Below are 25,562 nucleotides of genomic sequence, written 5' to 3'. Positions count from 1 at the left end.
TAACTACACGTAGTTAATTAAACCTTCAGTAAAATGTCTGGAACACCTGTTACAATGGTTAAATTATAAGTACTTAAAGGGTTGCATAGTTGTTAAAGCAAAGTTCCCTATCTAAGTCCAGGCTAATTCACTTTGTTGTCGTGTTACCCTATAAATTGCTGTTATTTGCCACACTGAATGTCACTTGGAAGGTACAATTTAAGAACAAAGCAGATGTGTAAACTACAATGGGCCTAACAATCTTAAACTTCGTTGTTTTCCTTCGTAATTTAACGAATCTTTCATTTTGTGTCATGACAGCTGGCTTGTTTATATCATCCCTGCATACATCTAAGGGTCACCAAAGGAAATAAGGTAAGTTTATTGCAAACTTGAACATTTAAAATTTGCATTTGACTTGAAAATGCAACGAATACAAATCGGTGCCTCTAAACTATCAATCATGACAGAAACACAATCAAAGTGAATAAAAATGGATTACGAAAGAACGCTTTTCATAGCACATACTTCTCTACTCGGTTATTCGAAATGTATGAACAAAAGAATAACAGTACTGAGGCCAGAAGCGTCATATTTTCGTTTCATATTACTGTATCGAATACGCATTTAAGACCAGAAAAACGTTTGAAGTTGCGTTCCTAATGCTGAATTGTTCACTAAAACAGAGTAACATTTACTATATATCATAAATATCGCGTGCACAAGAAAGAAATAACGAACAAGAATCAATTGTTAACACTCGTCTGCTAATGTTTTGGGGGATCCAAGATGGCCACAAGCCCCGCTCACTGGCTTCAAAACAACTTACAGCGTAAGTCTGTAGCGCCATCTCTCCTTATTCTACCTCCATGCACAGTCTAATACATACAGCCACGATACTCTCTGGTGCAGAAATTGTTACCGTTTGACAGTTGGAGTGACACTAGCGCTCCAACGGTCAGAAAGCATACAGTCGCATGCGTCGTAAGAATAATGTTTGTTTTTAATTAGTTTCTACTTCATTAAGGAAATGGTTGTTATATTTTTGCATCCACGCGTTAGTAAGTTACCAGGAGCCATGAATTATCGTGAAATGCAAGTAAAAATCACCGAATCACACTGATTCAATGACATAAGCTACAACTTATTTGTGAAGAAATACTGTCGAATATGTATATATTTGCAGCTTATTCCACTGAAAGCAAGGGCATATAAACACATGTTTTATGCATGAGAGGCACATATTTCTGTTGTTATTATCATAGGCACTTTCCTTAACACTTCAAAAGTTTTTGTGGATTGTAGTGATTCGTCCATTCTTACACTTCACTCGACTTTCTAATAAACGAATGTTTTGTAAATGTAATTATTTTTGCTTCAAAAGCAATTTTGTGTTGATTATTCTTGTCGTTCATGGCTCAGATTTACCAAGAATTGTGGCACTGATTTCTTCTGTGTTCGAAAACAGTTTTATTGCGTTTGACGATTTACTGTCACGCCTGTGTAGTTTTCCCTTATGCTACAGTTGTGGTGGCTTATTTGGTGCATTAAATAATGTAGTTATTACATTGCACATAGGTTTGTTACGTTCCATTTTCACTGATTTATCTGAAAGGGTAGCGAAAAATACTCTGCTTTCTTGGTTAGAAATGCGACGTCTTTCTGCTAACGGTCAGGTCTTGTAGTGTATAATAGCAATTTTTTGTTATTAAACGAGAAAAACATTATAAAGCAAATGTCTGTGCGTTACAAGAGAATCAAAACAGTCTATGGCGTAAACAGTTTCCTACCTCCCTGCATCCTTAGAAAACCAAATTAAAACAAATGTGGTGTCTTTTTTGTTGTCGATTTTTAAGGCTTTACATACACTCCCTACTCTAAAAAACTACTTTAAAAACAAAATATAAAAGCTATTATTCCGAAATCATCCTATATCGTATTCAGTAGGGTTGCTTGCTGGCCGCTTGGAACGCTGCTACCGCTGTGGGTAACAAAACGAGATGGAGTGTCGCGACTTTTAAGTTAGACTGTGGTGCAGCTGTCTTTACGAGCAGCGGGTTGAGGATCTTTGGTGCTGTCAGCGATGTAGCGTTTGGAGATTGACAATTGCAGTCTCCAGTAGTACTGGGGTGGTTGTGACAGTAATGTAAAGTGGTCGTAAGGCAATACATATTTTGTGACGATGAAACAGAGAGCAATATTTATGTATTAGCAGTGTTGTTCATAACTGTTAACCATGTCTACTGGAACAAATTTGGTTGTTCCAGTAGTACTTTGGGGTAAACACCCCCCTACACACTGCATTTCGTGTGTTATGTTGTCTAGAGATCAAAAAACATTGATCACCGGCTGCTATGACGGACAGATTTGCTTGTGGCAAATGAATCCTGATACTCTGAAGGTAATGTCGCAGTGAACAATTGCAACCACGATCTCAGCGTACAACAATGAAGGCTGTTATATCTCTGTATTAATAAATTTTAGTGGATTTTTTTCTTTCCTTGCTATTACGAACGCATGGCATAAGATATACATGAGAGTGGAATACGTTACTTTATATATAAAGACATTGATACACTTACTACTGGGAAAAGTAAGGACGTAAATTTATCGCGGACAGGTCAAAAAATGTGGCTTTTGGAAAAGATTTTAGGAAATGCATACATTACTAAATATAACTTGGATTCTTCACCGTGTGTTGTTGTTTTATTTATTAAAAAAAGTGTGGTATCAAAGTCGGACGATATATACATAAAGGCTAGTGAGCATTTAGGCATAATATAGCATATAAGATTTTGACAGCCTTTCTGGGGCTACATAAGCAGTATTGATAGTGTAGCAGAGAAACATAGTTACATATTGACTGCTGCAGCAAGATGGAAACCTTTGTGATGGCGTTAAATATCTTATTTCAAATGGGTTTTTGTATCGCCAATTACTGTTGCTAGAAACCCCTGCCTAGGTGAAGTTGATAACAAAACTAATAATTGATTTGATGAAGACTGAGTGTTGTTTGAATCATACATTGATATCTTATTTCAGATGTTTCCCAGATGCCTTCTTGTTGGCCATACTGCCCCTGTCTTGTGCCTTGCAAAAGCAAGTGTTGTACTAGATAACAATTACATAGTTAGTTCTTCAGAAAGTGGGTAAGTTTGTTGAATGTGAGTATGTTATGGAATGTTATCGGCTGTTATTTCTAGCAATCACAGCCTCTTTTACATTTAATATCAATTGTGTACAAATTTGCTTAAAGTGTTTGTTTTTTTGTGTGTTCAATTAAATTCTAGCTTCTTATTTTTGAATGTTACTGACTTCTGGATTCTTTATTTACTATTTAAAAAAACATACTTCTTGCAGAGAGATGTGCTGCTGGGATCTAGTTGATGGAAAATGCAGGGAGGTGGTTAAGCTAGCACATGTGCACACAACTATTCAGGTAGGTTGTCATAAACTGCATTACATTACAGTAGTTATTTCCCTAGATCCCATGTTGAGTGGTCTCGGGGATGTGGAAAGAAGTCAAGACATTTAATTCCTGAACAGCCAAATGACATTACCGAATGGCAGTGCTGATTATAATTGTAGTTAAAACTAAAACAATAATTGAGTAGGAGTTGCCTATCAAAGTTATTTAATTCAGTGTTACACTTCACCATATTGTGTGTGACATTTAATGTGCTCTGGTAGGTTGTTGAAAATGTGTACCCATCTCTCACTGTTGTGCTATTGTTAATCCCTTGAAGTCCTGGTAGCTTAACACACAAATCAGAAAACCTCTTAAATATATTTGTTGCATTAAAGTTTTCATAATGTTTCATCAAGTCTTCGTATCATGTAATAGACTGACCAAGTCATGGTTCATAGTGGCATTAAATTATGAAATGTCAAGGAATATAGGAAATTTTATTGCCTGCAATGCTGAAATAGGTCAGTTTCCTTGGGGCGCACAGTCCATGTTAAATATAGGGTCATTCCATGTCAGTTCAACTAGGGGCTCCAGCTCGCAGTCTGATTTGACTGAAATTCAGTACACTAATTCTACCATGTGTGGAACACTCATTTACAAAGTATTAGTTTCCCCTGCCAACTAGTTCCAGAATTATTTCTTTTGAAAGAAGGTACCGTGACCCGGAAATTGCAACCTGCATCTGCCATCCATCTCCAGACCCAACTTCAGGTCTTAATAACTTTGGAACTCTTCCACACAGTCAAGTGAAATTTTTGCAACCCAGTAACGTCCATTTAGAGAACACACTCCATGAATCAAAACACCAAAAACTTATTTCTGAGGGAAAATAAAAAATGTAATACGATAAAAGGTATATATTGTAGGTGCCCTCTATGCCAAATATAATTCACTCAAAAAGGGTATAATTTTTTTGTGGTAAGCTTCATGTGGCCTAAACACACACACAACTCATCATGCCCATATCAGTCACAAAAACTGAGTTACATGCACACGAAAATACAAAAATTTGAAAAATTGCCTGGAAAACATAGATTTTCGAAGTGTGGTAGCACAAAAGGGACATGTGATAACCAAGCCAAATTTCACGCACTGCATAAGTAGACCATAATGATATGTATCTCAAAATTTCAGGACTTTATTGCAAGATATTCGTGTACAATGGAAGTTCACAGATGTATTTGGTGATGTGGCCATTGTTCCACAACACAATTTTGTAAAAAACATATCATAAACTGCTGGGGGAATTAAATTAGGAAATGAGGCAAAGTTTTGCTATTTGGACAGCAAAAAACTGATGATGCTTGATGTAGAGACAATATAAAATGTGATTGGTGATGATGGCAAGGAAAGCATTTCTCAAGAAGAGAAATTTGTTAACGAGTATAGATTTAAGTGACAAGAAGTATTTTCTGAAAGTATTTGTGTAGAGTGTAGCCAGATATGGATGTGAAATGTGGATGATATATAGTTCAGACGAGAGGAGAAATGCGTGCTACAGAAGAATATTGAATATTAGATGGGTAGATCAGGTAAGTAATGAGGTACTGAATAAAACTGAGAAGAGGAATTTGTGGCACAACTTGAATAGAAGTAGGGATCAGTTGGTAGCACATGTTCTGAGGCATGAAGGGATCACCGATTTAGTACTGGAGGGAAGTGTGGAGGGTAAAAAAAATCATAGAGGGAGACAGAGATGTATACAATAACCAGATTCAGAAGGATGTAAGTTGCAGTAGTTACGCAAGAGATGGAGGCTTGCTCAGGATAGCGTAACATAGAGAGCTGATTCAAATGAATCTTCAGACTGAAGACAGTGACAACAATAACAAAATACCCAAATAATAGTCAGTCCAAAATTTGAAGCTATATTCCATAACAATAAATCAGTTTCTGTGGCACATGATACAAAGCAGAAGTTAAAAATTAAAGAAATCAGATTTGTTGCATTTTCCAACTCATAACCAGTCACCTTCCAAACTAACCTAGATCTTAGGCCACATTGCTGATGATTCTGTTAGTTAATCTTCATACAAAATACAGTAAGAGTAGTATAAAATCCAAACACATTTTAGCATTTATTTCTATCACTGATCTCAAATACCTGTGCATGCTTGCTTATACTGGCTACATAAACCATAGCCAGTCTGTGGCCTCACTCATTCCAGTCTTCCACACCTTCCTGTCAGCTGCATCTTCATCTCCTAGACCCAGTACCTGCATGTCTCCCATGGTATTATCCTTCCATCTCGTTCTCGGTCATCCTAGCGGTCTTCTTTCATCAGCTTCTCCATCCATCACTGCCTCTGTTACAGTGTTCTCCCAGCACCTCTTCACATGTCCATACTACCAGAGTCTTTTAGTTTTCACGCTCACTACGGTGTCAGTGTGTATAATTGTTTGAGATATGTTTTTCCTTATTCTCCACTTTTCATTTTCTTTCATTGGTCCATGTGTTTTTCTCAGTACTTTATTTTCAAAAGTGACGAGTTTTCTCCCCATGTCTTGCAGGTTTGATGATGGTCTGATATAGTCTTAATTTTGTCTGCCAGGATTGTAATTTAGATGTTATGATGTTCTGTGTAGCTCCTGTATTGTTAGGTCCCTGATTGGTAGATGGTTTGGTCCTGAGATCTTCTTCCTATTAGCATGTACTTTGTTTTCATTTATTTTACATGTCTAGTTGCATAGGACCAAAGTGAGGAGCAAATCTCCAAGGCCATGGAATGTCAGTACGTGAAAGTAATAACAGATAAAAAAAATTATGAAACCAAAAAAGTACGAGCCATAACATTGTGTAAATGCAATCGACAGTGTAGCACAGGAATCGGCTCAACTTTTCTAAGAACTCTTCGACAGAATAGGAGTAACACATGAGGCAACTCTTCAGTTTAGATTTGAAAGTGCATGGATTACTACTAAGATTATTGAATTCTTGTGGTAGCTTATTCAAAATATATGCAGGAGTATTGATTTGATTGGTTGATTTTAACAGGAGAGCTAAAACAGCTTAGGTCTAACCTGCCACTGCACGCACCAAACTAGATATATTGTGCGGTATCGCTCCCTGTATATCAAGTAAAGCCAACCAGTGCCCTCAAATAGTGCAAGGAGTCCCTCTACCAGTTTTTGTTAGACACAATTTCTTCAGGTCTAGTTGTCCCGAAAATTCTGTATCCTTTACTCTCCAGTGCCATGCATTCAAAGATTAGGTGTGATACAGTTTCTTCACCCTCATCACAGATCCTACATTTAGGGTCCTCTTCCATTATACCCATTGTGTGTAGGTGTTTTTTGAAGTTCCTATGGCCAGTCATCAGTCCAGTCATGAGTTTGATCTCTTTCCTGTTCAATCCCAGGATTGCAGAGCTTCTTTTAAAACATGGCTTGGGCATCATTACCATACCATGTTTTTGTTTATGGACCTTGGTCCAATATCCTACGTGTTGTTTCACAAGCCAGTTCCGTAGTTCTAATTTGATCTTAGCCTTGGTGATTGTCAAGACAGGTTCCGGTCCAATAAATGGAGTTGTTGCCCCCCATCCTACCCAATCTATCAGCTTGTTCATTGCCACAGATCTCTGAGTGACCAGGGACCCACACTAGGTACACCCTATTGCTTCCCCCTAGCTCCACCAGAGCCCTGTGGCAATCTGCAACAATCTTAGATCTTGTTGCAGGAGCTGCCAATGATTTCAGGGCTGCCTGGCTGTCTGAATAGATGTAGATGCTATGGTTATTGTAGCACCTACTCATATTCCCCTCCACACATGCCCTGATTGCAGTAATTTTGGCTTGGAATACAGAGGCCAGTTTCCCTAGAGATGCTGCTCTCCAGTCTTGGCTGAACCCTGTACAGCCCTGCCCCAACGCCTTGATCTGATTTCGACCCATCGGTGAACCAAATGATGTCCCCCGTATGGTGTTGAACTGTTTTCTCTCACTGCTCCCTACTTCCAATTATTATGTTGTGAGGCTTGTCGAAGCAGTTTAGAGTTGTTATATAGTCGGTGGGCATTTCCCCAGCCATACCTATATTTACCTCACTCACTATGTTGGTGTGTGATTCTGGATATCTGAATGAGACCTAGTTCTGGCCAGTTTTAAGTCTGTGTGCCCCAGCTGCTGCCTCCATCTTAACCTAAAGATGAAGTGGAGGCATATCCGGCATGGCTTTCATTCCAGCGGTTGGTGTGCTGCTAATTTCACCCGTTATGGGTAAGCAGGCCAATCTCTGCACCTTAGCAACCTCTTTAGCAGCAACCCGCTGTTATACCTTCTTCCACCACACTACGACCACATAGGAAATCCTAGGTCTAACCACTGTGGTGTATATTCAGTGCATACCCCTGGGGCTTAGGCCCAAGTTTTTGCCACAAGCCCTCCTAGTACTCACTAAAGTGCTTTTTGCCTTGGAGCAGATACTCTTAATATGATGCAGGAGTATACAGCAAGCCTTTCTGCACAAGTCAAGAAAGTGTGCTCCAAATGCAGATTGGATTTCAGCTTGATATTAACTGAGTGAAAGCTGCTAATTCTTGGGAATAAGCTGATACTGTTAATAAGAAATGACAGTAAAGAATTATAATTTGTTTATTTTGAGGAGCCAGTGTCAGAAACCCAGACTAATGAACAGGGGTTGACAAGAGGTTTGTGAACTTACACCACTTATTGCCCAAATCTCCAGTTTCTGAGCCAAAAATATGCTTTGGGAATGGGAGAAGTTACCCCAAAATATAATACCATACATCATAAGCAAAGTAGGCTACTTTTCATGTTGAACTATCGCTTACTTCAGATATCATTCAAATAGTAAAAATGGCAGCAGTAAGTCCTTGAACAAGATCCTGGACATGGGCTTTCACAACAGTTTGCACACTTTCTTAGCTTCTTCCATCAGTACAGTTCCCATTTTTCTACAGGTCTACCATGCTCTTTCCTACCACTGTAATATCATTCACGAAAGCCAGATCATTTATCTTTTTTCCCCTATGGTGACTCCTGCACATTCTTGTGTTAGTCTCCTCAAGGTGTTGTTGAGTGCCAAATTGCTGAACATAGTGATGTATCATGTCTGTGCCCCACTCCAGTTTTTATGTCAAGTGTATCTGAGAACTCACCCCCCCCCCCCCCCCCTCCCCGGTACTTTCGGTGTACACTTTGATCCCATCACAAACATTTTAGTTTTATCAGTATGTCCGGTAGCCCACACACTTCCATTATACTCCACTCTCCTCTCGCTATGCTGTCATATGCTTAATTGAAGTCTATAAACCTACAGAAGTATCCTGATTGTGCTCTCAGTTCTTATCTGGTATTTGTCTTAGTGTGAATATTTGATCAGTTGGTGATGACTTATCCTTCCTGAGCCTCCTTGTGCTGTATATGGATTGAGCCTGTTCACTATAATGCAGAGGAGTGATATTCATCTATAGTTGTGTGTCAACATTGACTCCCTTCTAGTATACCCTCTCACAGTGGGACACATTGACAAGTTTGGCAAATTAATATATTTTTCAATATTTTTCGTAATAAGCACTGTCATTGCCCATGAGTGGTTGCCATCATTCCTTCCATCTAGACAAATGTAAGTCTGCGACTCTTAGTAATTTCCTAAAAATCAGTTATTACTATCCACAGATACTATTCAAGTAGAATTTTATTTTTTCTTTCCTGTGACAGAGAAAGAATTGTTTTGGGAAAATACAGGTTGTTGAACAGAATGAGCTAAGCTACTATCTCCTTAGTAAAAGTGGGAGTGAGATTACTCAAAGTAGGGCAGAAGATTATCACTTGTGCTTTGCAGTATTGTTGGAAAAATGTGGTATTGCTTAAGCATTCAGCCTTTCTTGTAATTGTATCCACATTACACCCTATTGCTTATGCATTTTTTCAGCTTACACAAAATATGTAATAGCTAAAGAAAAGGATAAACCCTGACAGATGACAACTATGACAAAAAATCATAAATTGAGATTTTCACAGGCTCTGTTCATTATCAATTGAGACATTTACGCTTTGTACTATGCTTCCTCATGTTATGAACTCATGTTGCATGTAGACTGAAATACTCACAGGAAATATTTCATATTTGTATGTGAGTGGGTAATTAAAAACTTATTTATTTTTGCTTTTAGGCATACCATATGTCAGGCTGTGATGACGTTCGTCTATTCTGCAATGGATATTATTCTGAAATTTTAGTAATGGATCCATTTAGTTTGGAAATTCTCTTTACTCTGTCATCAAGGGTTAATCCTGACTGGATAAGTGCCGTTCATGTTCTTCGTCCAAACAAGAGAAAAGGCAAGTGTCAAGTAAATTTTTACATCAGTTCATTTAAGCAGCTATTAATATATAATTGCTTTTGTAACTGAAATTTTAAATAAGGCTGACCTAATCCAGAATTCAGTGTCCACATTATGAAGAATAAAGGAGAGAATGAGTTGTTGTTTTCTGTTAACATTTACAGTAAAAATAACCAAGAAGTATTCTGGTTATTCTATGAATGAGTAATCTTATACAAGTGCTGTCTGTCAAGTAAGTTCCAGTGATTTCTCCGTGTGTGGGTCCACAGCCTTGACACAATTTCCAAATGCTAAGACCACATTAAATATCCACCATAGGCTGTAAAAATTTTTCGTACAACTTTTATTGCATTGTGGATTTCTGTAATTACACTACTTGCACATTTTGATCTGTGGAAACACTGAAGCCGTGTTTCTTCCTACTGTCCTTGGCTCTTCCCACTCTGGATTGTAACCTGTTAAGTAACTTCCACATCATCCAGCTTTCGCTGGCTGAGGGGTAGCTTGTCGTTGCTGTCCTCTATCTGAAAAGTTGGTGTTTTCCAACTTCACCTAAGCTGCTTAGATGATATGGGACACTACCGCTGGATTGCAGCCGTTCAGGAGTAGTAGTATGCCCAAGCAATGGATGGCTGCTGTCCTGCTCCACTTAACATCTCTTCCTTGCAGCAGCTGTGTAAAAATGGTGGGACTGGTCCATCTAGGTAATAAAGTTCACTTGTTGCAGTGGGCTTAAGGCAACATATGCTATGGAGAGTTTAAATATGTTTCAGTTGAACAGAATATACTTTCTCATTTAAGAAGAAATTACTGTTTAAAGAACTTCTCCAGAATTATGTTTGTTGTTACTAGTTTTGATTTTTTTAACTTCCTGAAACTTGGTTGTAGATTGACATTATATGGTAACACCAGTTAAAGAATCTTGTTATTTAGTATTTTAACTGGTGTAGAGTTCTGTCGTTATTATTTAGCAGGTAACTAATGCAATCAGATGTTATAATTATCTGCTGTCTCTTACTAAACAATGAAAGCGAATATAATCAATGTGCTATCTGTTTGAAAATGACAATGGGGTACAGTGCTGAAGAACTTTTCATAAGCTCACAGTGGGAATTAAGTTTTCAGTTCATTACGCATTATTCTGAAGAAGGAAAAAACAGTAACAAAGGACTATTGATAATAATAGTTTAGGGTCTTAAATTTTCTACAGGTTTTCTGTGTCCTCAAAGGTGCAATTGTGTTGCATTGCTGTCGATTTTCTGCAACCATTATTGGTGATTTTCTGAGCAGTGTGATTAATAGGTCATACCCACAAAATTATGTGGTAGACCAGGTGACTACAGGAGATTCAATAATCACTTTAGCCTGATTTCTGTGCTGGCGTTATTCTCTGCAGTAATCTGTAACATACACTTGCTTTCTAACATGCAAAGTGCAGCATAACCTCTCTTCTTGATTTCTGGTGCAGCAGTGTGTTCTGTAAGGACCTAAGATAACTTTAAAGTAGGGCATACCACTAGTAAAAACTAGCTAGTGTCACAAACACTGAGTTGGTGAGTGGATGTGGTAGTTGTATTATAAACTGTTGCACCTCTGACTGGTGAGGTGCACCAGCTGCTCACATCAGTGAACCATTCTAAATGAGTATAAATAGTAATAGATCACTCCAATAACAGAAAACTAAATGTCATGCACAATGCTAAAGTTGTTATAACTGAGCATTGTTTTATGAAACTTCTTGTGTGTACATGTGTTTATACTCACTGGAAATTGACTGAGTTTGATGATGAACAGAATGTGTGCAGTGACTTTAAATTATTTGTTTGCTTGTTTGATTGTAGATGATGTAGTACTGGCATTGACTACAACTGGAACTGTGAAAGTTTGGACTTTGTTGGGCCAAGAAACTAAATCCCAAGAACCTCTATATGAAAATGAGAGCAAACAGATTCGCTGTTTGAATGCCTTGTCTATGACGTGCTGCTCCTATAATCAGCGCACAGTATTAATTGTGTGTTCCAAATTCTGGCAGGTAACTTTACATGCATTTTAAGATATGTATTTAAAATTCATACTTGAGAAATAAATTGTCTAAAAATTCTGTTAATTGCAACAGTGTTGTAGTATTTCTTAACATTTTTGAATTTTGTGTCCTTGTGGAACCTGAGGCTGGAGAAAAATATTGACTGTAGATATTTTTTTTCATGTAACACTCAGCCATTGATGCTGTATATGTTACAGTCTACTTGAAGTTCTAGTAAAATAAGTTATATAATATAAATTGTGTTTTCCCTATTATTTAATGCTGGAAAATGCTAACAAAGGTGAACTTGCATGTTCACTAAAATATTAGCATCATATTACACAGCTTTCAACTTGTATATCGGATTTCTATTACAGTGACAGTAGGGTAAGCTGTTAAATGAATGTCCCGTGGAGCACGGGCATACATTACCTGATAGATGATGCTATTGCCTATTGTTTCCAATTGTTCTATCACAAGTGCAAGCCGTTTGCCCACACCTGCCTGTGTGCACTCACGTGGCTTGCAGTTGCTTAGGCTCTCTTCCCACTGCCTGACTCTCCTCGCGCAAGTTGTTTGCCCACCCCTGCCTGCAGGCACCTGGCTACCTGCAAGTGGGCACTCAAGTTGCAACAGCCTGCAGCACTGAGAGAGATGGCATAGTGGTAAGATATCAGCCTTGTATTAAAGAGGATGGGGGGTCAAATCCCCATCTGTCCATCCAAAGTCAACTATAGTGTGTACACTTAAATTGCTTAATCTAAATGCCAGGATGGATTCTTTGAAAAGGACACAGCCAATTTCTTTCCTCAATGTGAGCTCATGCTCAGTTACCAGTGACCTCACTGTTATCATGGTACTGAAATGTAATGTACCTTCTGTTTGAAAGAGTGACTAATATGGTTGTTACATTCAAAAAATGTAGATTTTATATTATAATGTGCATTAATTCAAACTTTAATATCTGCAGTCATCGATTCATTTGTGTACAGCCATTTTTTTCTGCGTTTCCTTTTCTAAGAAATAATGGACATATTTACATAATACATAATTGCGATAGATTTCTGATAAGATGTGCTTACTGATCTTTTTTATTTTAATCAAGAAAAATGTGTAAGATAGAGAATGTTGCTAAGGGGTAATTTTGAGGTTTATCTTATCTGGAGGTGCAGAAGAAATTTCTAAAGCCAGTGTGAAAAAGAACAAAAATCTGGTTATTTGCCAAGAAGTTCTGAAGAATAGGAAACATTGCCAACCAACCATGATCTGAAAGACCAGCTCTGCCGCAAGTGTCTGTTTAGTGAATCTGAGAAATGACTGAAAGAAGTCTGAATTGGTCAACTTGTCATTTAAGCAGCAAGCTTGATGTGTCAAAATCAATGATTTTCAAAGATTTACACCTTACGCCAAAGAAAAAGGCATACCACATCAGATACTTCACAAATTAGCCTGAATATGTGCAGCTCAATAGCTGTCTTGTTAAAATTTGATAGAAATTGCACACAATCAATCTCAGGGATCACATTTTATTTACTGATGAGGCCACATTCGACATCTGTGGCAAAGTTAGCAAGTGTAGCTGTTGCATAAGGAGTAACAAGCCACCTCATGCTATTGCTGAATCCACACACACACACACATTAAAAGTAATGTGAGGCCTGGATTCATGAAGAAAACAGTTTATGGACCCTTCATATTTGCAGATGAGTTACAGGAAAGATTTGCCTTGATATGCTGGATCAATGCCAGGAACCACACCCAGCAAGAAGTCATTGCTTACACTGTTGTCCCAATGGGATGTAGCATCCCCTCATTTTACTCTCATAGGAAGGGCTTACTGCTACCTAAATCAAAGATAACAACAGATAGGCAGAGGTTCATCAAAACTATATCCATCCTGTTCACTTGATTGCTCCCTTGGAATTCTTCACTTAGTAGTACATAAAGACAAGGGTGTACAAAACAGTTAAGATGTACAGGATCTAAGAGCTTGAATCCAGGATGCAGTGTCAGCTGTTCAGCAAGATTTGCTTCATAATGTATCCAGGTCTACTCTTTAATGACATAAGTAATGCTTCGAAATGGACAGAGGCCAAGTTAAAGTGCATTGAAAATGTCTACATAGATGGACTGGACAATGAACATACATGTGTATATTATGTTAATCAGGACTTAATGATCACCCTGTATAAAAAAATTTAGGTTCAGACTAAGTACTATACATCAGTGTAACACAGCAATTTGTATTCGTATGGATTTAGTCTATACGAAGTTAAGCTATAAACATTTGCCATCCAGCAGCTTAGTGAAAATGATGGTTAACTCATTTAGTGAATGACTGCATGTGATTGCACAGGGTTTCATGAAACAAGATTTGTTGTTATATGGCAAACATGAGAAATATTAATATTTCAGTAATTTAGGAAAAACTCTTTAGTACTCACTACAAAGTAATTGTGGTAAGTGACTGAATATTGACTTAGGTGATTGCTCATTCAGTTGATGTGTAGGTGTTTTGGAAGTTTCAGTCCATATTAAGATAAGAATTTTTCCTCTGTGACTATGCCATAGGAGGAAAGCAAAACCATCCAACTGAGTGGCAGAAACTTACTCCCCTCAGTTCCCAATTTGCATTCTGACAAATGTAAGGTCTTTTTGACCTACTAAGCTGACATTCTATGTGGATTATGTTGAAAATGTAAATTCTGAAGTGACACTGTTTTGATTAAAATAACAAATCCTACTTTAGGGTTACTGTTCTGTACAAAAAGCTTGGTGATGCACTGTTACTCTAACAGCCCACAAGAGCATGGTAATTGAATTCAGTTTTTCACAGGGACATAATGCTGCAAATAGATGAAGAACTATGAGATTGCTGGGAGCAACAAGAGATCCATTTCACACGTCACATATGTTGAGGGCCGCCAAATGAGGTTGACACTGGGGCATTCAACCTCACTTTAAAAGTGTGGTCTCACTGCCTGAGAAATTCAGAATGATCGTCTAAAATGATGTGAAGCTGTATTTCCTACCCCTAATACTGTGCTTGAAATGCCAGTCCTTCAGACTTTGGTTTTCTCACTGTATGACCAACTCAATTTGTGGACTGTGAGTGGCTGTTTCTCCATCAGTTGTGGAGACAGTCACTCTTCCTAATCCCCAAAGTGTACTACTGTAATTAATGATTGGAAAAATACAGGAAGGTAAGATCACCTCTCGTATCTTGAAGTTTGGAAAAAAATATGCTCACTTATATCGTGTCCCAGTGGTGTCAACTTTTGCCAGGTTATTTGCCAGGCCATGGGTGATGTAGGCCTTCCTTTGTTGTAGTTCCTGCAATACTATCATGGGGGACCTGTACTCTCTCACCCCCTAGAAATCCACACAACAGTGACCCACCACCAGCTGTGTCTGAAAGAGACACAGAATGCAGATCCTAGGTCTGCCTGCTCCTCCTCAGTTTCTACACCTGCAGAAGATAAGCCCTTGTAAGAGCCCCTACCCTCTAAAGTAATTACAGAGAAAAAGAAGAAATCTTGTGACAATGCTGCTCTAATGCAACCCTACCCCTGATGGAGATCCTCAGGTATGACCGGTCCCTTTGGCCCCCTTCATGCCTAACCGGGATGCTTTTAATGTGATAATTCTGTGGAATTGAAGTAGGTATTACTGTCACCTTCCGAACATAACAAAAACATCTTCCTGTTGGGCGATCAGTTTTGCTCTCCAAGAAACACATTTCACTGATGATCAGTCTCCAACCCTTGGAAGTTAACGTGCATTGTGTTGGAACCAAGCTGGCTCCTATGATGGTTTTGGCCTTCTTCCTTGCTATTACTGTTTACTTGAGCCCCAAGTCATGCATTAAACCTGCTGATAGTGTTTAATCTAGGTAGATGGCTAAAATGCACAGTTGTAATGGCAGCTGGTATTAATTTTTTCCTTTAGTATTTTGTTTTATTTATTATGTTTAGTAATAAATGTCAGTATATTGAAATAGTACATCTACTGAAACATAAATGTTTCACTGTATTTTTGTATCTCTTTTCTATGCGAGAGCCTGTCTTCGACTGTCGAAACTGAACAATCAAGGGATATGGCAGCGATGGAAAAGAAACATACATTTGGTGTGATGGTGTGACTGTTGTTGACTTTTTTTTCCCCTCCCCATGCGTGAGAACAGGGATAAATCATTTACGAGGGTTGACTGAAAAGTAATGCCTCCACCTTCGTAACTCTTCAACAGTTGGCAGCATTGGTATGTGGCAGGTACTGGCTTGTTCCGTAGCCTCTTCTCTACAGCTCCAGTTCTGGGAAGCCTTGGCATTGAACAGCTGTGTTGTTACAGTGTAAAGCATAGAACCCTGTGCAGACAGTGTCAATGCAATTTAAGCAATGTGCAGTCATTGAATTATTGACAGGCGTCACTCCAAAGCAGATACATCAGAGAATAAAAGCAGTTTATGGTGATTGTGTTGATGTGAGTACTGTGTGTTTTCATTCTCATAGCAAGAGAGGAGTTCATGGCAAATTTCAAGTCTGTGCACTTTCATTTCAGGAGTCAGCATCAGGGGTACCCATCATGCACAGAAATTCAAATAGCCAAGGAAAGCAACAATGTGACCCACATATTCTTGTGAAATGTTGCTTGTGCTTGCAGTTTCTGATTGATACGACAATTGTCCTGAATCAGTCTGTCAACATTTTGCATGTGAAATTCAATGGTTGCTGTCACAGGACATCCAAATCTTTGTCACGCAGGTCAGATGTTGCCGCCTCAACACCTTTAAACTTACTCGCCCAACAATGCACAGTACTCACATTAACACTTTCACCATAAACTGCTTTCATTCTCTGATGAATCTCCTTTGGGGTGACACCTTCTCCTGTCAAGATTTCAATGACTGCACATTGCTTAAATTGCATTGACTGTCTGTCTGTGCAGGGCTCTGTACTTTACACTGTAACAACACAACTGTTCAGTGTTAAGGCTTCCTGCCAAGTGGAGCTGTAGAGAAGAGGCTACAGAACAAGCCAGTACCTGCTGCGTACCAATGCTGCCAACTGTTGAAGAGTTACGAAGGTGGTGGCATTACTTTTCAGTCAATCCTTATAAATTAGTATGAGCATTGTATCAATGTGAACTACAGAAAGTCAGCAATTAATGTTACATGAAACGTGTGGTGCACTTCTAATTGTGGATTGACTGTGTGAAAGTTAAACAATGTGTGTTCACAATATGAACTCCAAACACTTAAAGGACTGTGCTTTAATATGAATAATCTTTAAGGTGTGTCATACCAGTCATTGAACTGAAACCGTTTTGTGAATGCCACAGAGTAGGACATTATATAGAGGAATATACTCCACATTTGTCAGTGCCTGTATTTTAATTTGTGCACACTGTCACTGCATGCTTATAACAGCTACAACAGTAGAGGATTTTTGTCATTACTTGTATCAGATGCATAACTGATCTGAAGACATAATTTCCAACATAGAATCTCCAAATATCAGTATACCATGTCTTTAGTTGCCAATCTCGTGGAATCCTACAATGAGGTGAGGTGCAGCCAAAATGGAGATTTTTGAAAAGACTGTGGAAGAAGGTAGGCAAGGCAAAGACAAAGGTAAAATTTATTGTTGGTAGGTTTTCTGAGAACATAAGCAACAAGCTGGAGAAAAGGTGGAAAAAATAATAGATCACCTCTGCAATTCAGGATTAAATGAAGTTACTTGAAAAGAATGTTCATGAAGGAAATATTGCTGTTCAACTTATGGCAATACACAGAAAAGGTATAAACAGTTGCAACAATATCAGTTCTATGAAAAGCAGAAAATGGCAGAACTGCTTATGACCCCCACATACAATGTCCAAAAGTAAAGCAGAATAGTACAAACAAAATGTGTGTTCCAGGCCACTGAAAATACCTTGAAAATAACAAAGGCAAAATGCGTGTGGCACAAAAAAAAGTTTTATTTGGTTGTGATTAAATAGGTCCAAAGTAATAATTATCAATATAAGGTTTGAAAATTTTGATGCTTTTGCGAAAATTTTTCTTGATAAATACTGAACCAGAGCTAAGCAGGAAGCAGTAGTAATAGTGTGTAAGAAGTAAACCTATATATCATTGTCAGTAATGGAAAACACTAAAAAAGTATTGTGAAGAATTGTCCAAAAAACAAATACATTTGTACATTTTCTGGACAGGAAGGAATACCATAAATTTATTGATGGAGAAAGTATACTAAAACAAAAGAGCAGCTCTTATAGGTAGTAACCATAATCTATTATAATTTTTTGGAAAGAGTAGGAGAAATTGAAGTGGCAAGGAGATGGTAATGCCAGTCATAGTTGAAGGGTTACAGGGGGAGAGATGAATCTGTGTGTATGTGTAACTATTGGAATGGATTTACTGGGAGAGTTTAGAGCTGATATAGATTGTGGTCAATATACAGTGGAACTGAGAACAGAAGACGTATGTGTCAATGTACAGTGTGCTGGATTTAAGCAGTACTGTAGGTAGCTTAAATGTGTCCACTATCTGTAGGAGGGAAAATAGAGAAGGAAGAAAATGATGGTGAATCGGGCTGAATAAATGGACAGAGAACTTAATGATGACTTAGAAACAGTAATTACTCAAGTGGAAGGTGGCAAAATGTCAGACAAGAGTGAAGAGAACTACTGTGGGTGAATAGAGCAGTATTTTGTAAGAAACAAGGTGTAGTTAAAATTTTTGAATGTGTTTGTTGTAGAATCACATGAACCATTTACAGTAAAGCAGTATTCCATACCATCCTCAAATTGGAGCTGTAGAAGAGAAAATTGAAAGAATGTTGGATTGAGGTACAATAGTGTTACCAATTAATATGTAAATCTTTTGTTGGTGAAAGAGAAAAAGTACACGTAGTGAGAGATGCGAAAATTGTGTATTTTTATGACTTATTGCCACATTCACATGGTGTGAGCACTGAGTTCCTTAACATCATTTCAAGCATTAAGGAAAGGGAAATGACTTCTTCCATTGAAGGGAAAAAAAAGAAGAATTTGTGTAGAGAGAAATTAAGTTTTGGGGTGACTGCATACCTCTGAAGGTGTGAAACCTTGCCCAGAAAAAATTGAGGCCATGAAAGTTCAAAATCAAACAGAAAACAACCCAGGTCATTTTAGGGATGTGTAGCTCTTACAAAACTATCCAAATTTGTACAGGTTACTGAGCCCAAAGCAAAAATAAGAATAGAATGATGATGTCAGGAAGCATAAGAGAATTTAAAAGAAGCATTTAGAGACTATGTATTATATCATTAAATCATTCAGATCTGAGCAGGCATTTCTGCAGTACAGCCAGAAATGGGTATGGTTTAGTCATCTTTTTTAAAGTTTGCTGATGAAGAGAACAAAGATATTTGGCCAGTTGCATTTGCAACTTGAATTTGACTAGGTACATAAACAATTCTTGAGAGCACCTAGCCTTAGTTTGAGGTTTCCAAAAACTTAGTATCTATTTCTGGAGGCATATGACATGTGTACACTGAGCATAGAGCATTAGTGTTCCTGAAGAAACTTGAATTGGCTCATGGGAGACTAACTCGGTGGACAGTGTACTTACAAAAGTCACAATTTTAGATAAATCCATTAAAGGAATACAAAATAACATGCCAGATGCACTGTGCAGAGTACACATAAGAGAGGATTGGGACGATAAGATAGGACATATTTCCAAGCATGTTGTTCTCAACATGCTTGGAAATATTTTTTTAAAGCAATCCCTGAAGAAAAGAAAATTATAGATCTACGGAAAAACTTGAGGAGGTATCAAAAGATGGCATATAGGAATAATAAAGCAAAAGTTGGAGGGTAAGGACAAATGCCAAATTGCCAAAGTTTTATAAAATGCCATTTAAGGTAGGGGCATGTAAGTATAAGAAAATGTGTGGTAGAATGGAAAGAATTTGTACTGATAGGATGATAAAAAAAAAGAGTATACCATAGAATACAGACGTGTTAGAGATGTCACAGCGTATAGGTGAATAATCAGACCAGCAGGTTACCACAGCAAAATATCCAACCAGATGAACTAAAAGATACTTTGCTTGTAGATTTTTATGGTCCATTGCAAAAAATGAGGAGGCTTTGGTCATATTTTTGTTTTTGCAAGTGTTTTCAAAAATCTTTCAGGTTTATATCCCTCGAGAAAGGCAACATGTAAAGAAATAATCGAAAAAATCACTTGTGAAGTATGGCAAACTTACATAAATACTGAATGATATTTTCACTCTGCAGCAGAGTGCGCCGATATGAAACTTCCTGGCAGATTAAAACTGTGTGCCGGACTGAGACTCGAACTTGGGACCTTTGCCTTTAGCGGGCAAGTGCTCTACCAACTGGGCTACCCAAGCACGACTCGTGCCCTGTCCTCGCAGCTTTACTTCTGCCAGTACCTCGTCTCCTACCTTCCAAACTTTACAGAAGCTCTCCTGCGAACCTTCATTTACTGTCTGTAACCCTGAGTTAAACAGGGTGTTACAAAAAGGTACGGCCAAACTTTCAGGAAACATTCCTCACACTCAAATAAAGAAAAGATGTTATGTGGACATGTGCCCAGAAACGCTTAATTTCCACGTTAGAGCTCATTTTAGTTTCGTCAGTATGTACTGTACTTCCTCGATTCACCACCAGTTGGCCCAATTGAAGGAAGGTAATGTTGACTTCGGTGCTTGTGTTGACATGCTACTGCAGTCAGTGCAACGTTTACAAGTGCCGAGTTGGCAGATGCCCATTTGGTGTATGGATTGGCACGCGGCAATAGCTGTGGCGTGGTACGTTTGTATCGAGACAGATTTCCAGAGCAAAGGTGTCCCGACAGGAAGACGTTTGAAGCAATTGATCGGCGTCTTAGGGAGCACGGAACATTCCAGCGTATGACTCGTGATTTGGGAAGACCTAGGACGACGAGGACACCTGCAATGGACGAGGCAATTCTTCGTGCAGTTGATGATAACCCTAATGTCAGCGTCAGAGAAGTTGTTGCTGTACAAGGTAATGTTGTCCGCGTCACTGTATGGAGAGTGCTACGGGAGAACCAGTTGTTTCTGTACCATGTACAGTGTATGCAGGCACTATCAGCAGCTGATTGGCCTCCACGGGTACACTTCTGCCAATGGTTCATCCAACAATGTGTCAATCCTCATTTCAGTGCAAATGTTCTCTTTACAGATTAGGCTTCATTCCAACATGATCAAATTGTAAATTTTCACAATCAACATGTATGGGCTGACGAGAATCCGCACGCAATTGTGCAATCATGTCATCAACACAGATTTTCTGTGAACATTTGGGCAGGCATTGTTGGTGATGTCTTGATTGGGCCCCATGTTCTTCCACCTACACTCAATGGAGCACATTATCATGATTTCATATGGGATACTCTACCTGTGCTGCTAGAACATGTGCCTTTACAAGTACGAAACATGTGGTTCGTGCACGATGGAGCTCCTGCACATTTCAGTCAGTGTTCGTACGCTTCACAACAACAGATTCGGTGACCGATGGATTGGTAGAGGCGGACCAAGTCCATGGCCTCCATGCTCTCCTGACCTCAACCCTCTTGACATTCATTTATGGGGTAATTTGAAAGCTCTTGTCTACACAACCCCAGTACCAAATGTAGAGACCCTTCGTGCTCGTATTGTGGATGGCTGTGATATAATACGCCATTCTCCAGGGATGCACCAGGGATTCTGTACGACGGAGGGTGGATGCCTGTATCTTCGCTAACGGATGACATTTTGAACATTTCCTGTAACAGTGTTTGAAGTCACGCTGGTGCGTTCTGTTGCTGTGTGTTTCCATTCCATGATTAATGTGATTTGAAAAGACGTAATAAAATGAGCTCTAACATGGAAGGTAAGCATTTCCGAACCCATGTCCACATAACATATTTTCTTTCTTTGTGTGTGAGGAATGTTTACTGAAAGTTTGGCCGTACCTTTTTTGTAACACCCTGTATAATGAACCTTTCACTGACTGGGAATTGCTTCAGGTTCTTGACTCATCTCGCTATATGGCCAAAGGCTTTGATTTGATTCATAATCAGATAATCTAATATCTGAATGCAAGCACATTTACGTCTGCTTGTGGTCTTCAACCATATTTAGCTAGAAGATGTTTTCTCTTCACAATGGAGAAGTAGTGTCATTATCCAATCCTTAAACGAGGCAAATACTTAACTTCTATTCACCAGTTAGCCCCACCTATGTGCTCTGCAAATTGCTTAAAAGAATGGTAGTCCAATGATTATGGTGGGTTCTCGAATCTTGGAGCCTTTTGTCCTCCATCATTTTTGTTTAATGTAGAGATGATCTAAAACTGACCATCTGCTTACATTGGAAACAGCAATCCTAAAAGTTTTTTTTAAATAACATCTCGTAAAGCTTCTTTTTTACCTATGTAAGGCATATGATGCCACTTGGATCCATCACATTGTCCTTACTGTCCATGACTGGGGCTTGTGATGCTTCCTGCAGCTTTTTAATTTGTAAATTTTCAGTTCTCATGTTGTATTAGGTCAGTTTTGGTATGTCACTCAGTCCCACTGGGTCCTTCAGGATTCTGTGCTGAGTGTTGTACTCTTCCATGTTACCATAAGTGAGGTTATTTTAGACCAGTGGTTAAATCCGTGCTGTTGGCCCCCAAGTAGCTGTAGCTCTGTCTGTAGCCTTGACTGAACAACTGCAAGGAAGCATTGCAAGGGTCCTGTTTGGACCTTTCTCCATGGTCACCAATTATCTCCTGTGGAAACATTAGACATACTTTACTGTCATAGTACCACAGTTCATTCTGACCCAAAACTGTACTTAGGTACCTAGTGCTTGGACATTGTTGCACAGTCTCAATTTTTAGGATCCCTCCCTTATAGAAAGCTGACATGGCTGCCCCATGTTAGTCCTCATAGACTAGCTGCATGCGAAAACTTAATGCTCATTGCTTCCACAGCTACACCTCTTGGGGTGCAGATTGCACTGCTGTACTCCATATTTGCCAGGCCCTGGCTTTTTCCTGATGAAACCGTGGTTGCCTAGCTTGAGATTGTCACTTCATAGACTTGTAAATTATATGATCCTGTGCATCATGGAGTAAGACACCACTGGAGCCTTTTGGATGAGTGCTGTAGACAGTCTTGTTCAAGTGGGGATCTTCCCTGTTGAGTTCTGACTATACCCTATCTTGCTCACTTACATAATCATCGTGTAAAAATTTCCTAATGGTCCTCTTTTATAGCATTCTTCTTTCATGCAAGATTTGTCAAACTGCTGATACTCACCCTTGGACCCTCTGCAGGGACCTCCCATAACCCCTGCTTAGAATGTGCTCCTTGTTCATTCTCCCTTGGTTATAATCCCACGTACTCTTCTTTGGGTAGTACCTATACCATGTACACTGTCCAGTCACATTAATGTGACCAACTGTCAAAAGCCTGAGTAACAACCTTTTCAAGTGTGAGATGTGCACAAAGAGTAAGTAAGGTTCTGGAATGTACTGACAGGGATGTGGAGTCATGCCAACTCCAGTGATGTGGTCAGCCATGCTAAACTTTTCCATTGAGGAACCGTGGTGCAAACAGTGTGATTGAGGTGGTCCCACAGATTCTTGATTGGGTTTATATTCAGGAAGTTAGGTGGTCAGGAGCGAATAGTAATCTCATCCTACTGCTCTTTGAACCACACATGTACACTGTGAGCTGTCTCATGTTAGTTGCCCTGCTGGCAAATGCCATCATATTGAGGAAAAGCAAACTACATGTAGGAGTGGAGATGGTTCCCAAGGATAGATGCATACTTGGGTTGATCCATTGTGCCTTTCAGAATAATATCACCCAGCAAATGCCACATAAATATTCCCCAGATCATAATGTTCCCTCCTGGATGCTGCTTTCAGATGTTTCATGCCATACATGCCAACTGACATCTGCCCAATGAAGCATAAAACGTGATTCATCTGAAAAGGCCATCTGTCAGCATTCGGTAGACGTCCAGTTGCAGTATTGGCATGTAAATTTTGGCTTTAGTTGCCAGTGAAGAGCAGTCAGCTGGCTGCATGAACAAAGCGCCTGTTGCACAGGTCCATACGCAGCAACGTTCACTGAACGGTTGTTGAAGACACACTTTTGATAGTCCCTTGGTTCATTGGAGTGTTCAGTTCTCAACAGTTGCATGTCTGTTTACCCGTGCACATCCCTGCAGCCATTGTTCACCCTGGTCATGTATGTATGGCCTGTGGTGCGCCACTGTTGCATTGGCACTGGCTTTTTTTGGGTAGTGCCATTTTGCCATGCTCAGTACATGTTAACCACAGTGGCACACAAACAGTTTACAAATTTAGCTGTTCTATAAATGTTTCCACCCTCCACCCAAAAGCCAATGAGCAAGGCCTTTTGGACATAAGATAAATCACTTTGTTTCTGTATTATGACAACTGCTCTGTTTTGTGTCCCCATAACATGGTTTGTATACCTTACAATGCTAATACTGTCATGTGCCGTCTGTGAGTGGTTATTGCACATTAGTGTTGACTGTAGTTAGTGGTTACATTAATGTGACTGTACCATGTATTAGGGCCAATCTATTTCAAGGACTTAGTTTCAGCACCCTTATGAGCTTTCACCATGTATTTCTCTTGGATTTTCAGCAGTGTCGGGGTGCTACCATCACATACACTGATACCTGCACTTAGGTGACAGGTCAGGAGATCCTGGTATAGTGTTGGATGTCCTGTTGTCCAACATAATGCAGCAACTCTCTGTGGCATGGACTCAACAATTTCCCCTGCAGAAATATTGAGCCATGCTGCCTCTATAGGCATCCATAATTGCTAAAGTGTTGCTTGTGCAAGATTTTGTGCACGAATTGAACTTTCCTCATGTTCCATAAATGTTCAATGGGATTCGTGACAGGTGATCTGGATGGCCAAATCATTCGCTTGAATTGTCAAGAATGTTCTCCGAACCAGTCATGAACAATCATGTCATCCGTAAAATTTCCATCATTGTTTGGGAACGTGAAATTTGTGGAGGGCTGCAAATGCTCTCCAAGTAGATGAACATAACCATTTCCAGTCATTGATCAGTTCAGTTGGACCAGAGGATCCAGTCTATTCCATGTAAACACAGCCCACCATTATGGAGCCACCACCAGCTTGCACAGTGCTTTGCTGACAGCTGGGGTCCATAGCTTTGTGGGATCTGCACCACACTCTAATCCTACCATCAGCTCCTACCAGTTGAAACAGCTTCATCTGACCAGATCGCAGTTTTCCAGTCATCTAAGGTCCAATCGATGTGGTCACAAGCCCAAGAGAAATGTTGTAGGTGATGGCATGTTGTTAGCGAAGGTGCTCATGTCAGTTGTCTGCTATTTCACTGCATGTTTCTCGTACATCCGATATTGCTTTCTACAGTTATTTGATAGTGTTGCTTATGTGTTAATGCTGACAACTCTAAACAAATGTTGCTGCTCTGTCATTAAGTGAAGGCTGTAGACCACTGTGTTGTCAGTTGTGAGAGGTAACGTCCAAAATTTGGTATTGTCGGCACACTCTTGACACTGTGGACTTAGGAATATTAAGTATTGTAACGATTTGCAAAATGGAATATCCCATGCATCCATCTCCAACTACCATTTCACATTCAAAGTCAGTTAATTCCCATCATGTAGGCATAGTCGCGTCAAACAGTTTCACGTGAATCACCTGAGTACAAATGACAGCTTCGCCATTGCATTATCC

At 39.2% G+C, this 25,562-nt stretch overlaps 1 protein-coding gene across 4 annotated transcripts in view; it reads left to right on the top strand.

The window, feature by feature from the left end:
* The first annotated feature begins 2,041 nt into the window (after window positions 1-2,041).
* The window catches only part of LOC126299335 (WD repeat-containing protein 7), a 324,063-nt gene continuing 300,542 nt past the window's right edge, over window positions 2,042-25,562 (top strand). For 3 of the 4 annotated variants that reach the window (XM_049991166.1, XM_049991167.1, XM_049991165.1), the window contains exons 1-5: window positions 2,048-2,380; window positions 3,022-3,128; window positions 3,340-3,418; window positions 9,586-9,754; window positions 11,598-11,788. In XM_049991166.1, coding sequence (XP_049847123.1) covers window positions 2,216-2,380; window positions 3,022-3,128; window positions 3,340-3,418; window positions 9,586-9,754; window positions 11,598-11,788 — 711 coding nt within the window. In that variant the 5' untranslated portion in view covers window positions 2,048-2,215. Of the gene's footprint in view, window positions 2,381-3,021; window positions 3,129-3,339; window positions 3,419-9,585; window positions 9,755-11,597; window positions 11,789-25,562 lie in introns of all 4 variants that reach the window. The other variant, XM_049991168.1, reaches the window with a different exon arrangement.

This window comes from Schistocerca gregaria, chromosome X, assembly GCF_023897955.1.
Source record: "Schistocerca gregaria isolate iqSchGreg1 chromosome X, iqSchGreg1.2, whole genome shotgun sequence".
Classification (NCBI taxonomy): domain Eukaryota; kingdom Metazoa; phylum Arthropoda; class Insecta; order Orthoptera; family Acrididae; genus Schistocerca; species Schistocerca gregaria.
The sequence above is the reverse complement of the archived record's forward strand: the minus strand, read 5'-3'. Positions and strand labels throughout refer to the sequence as shown.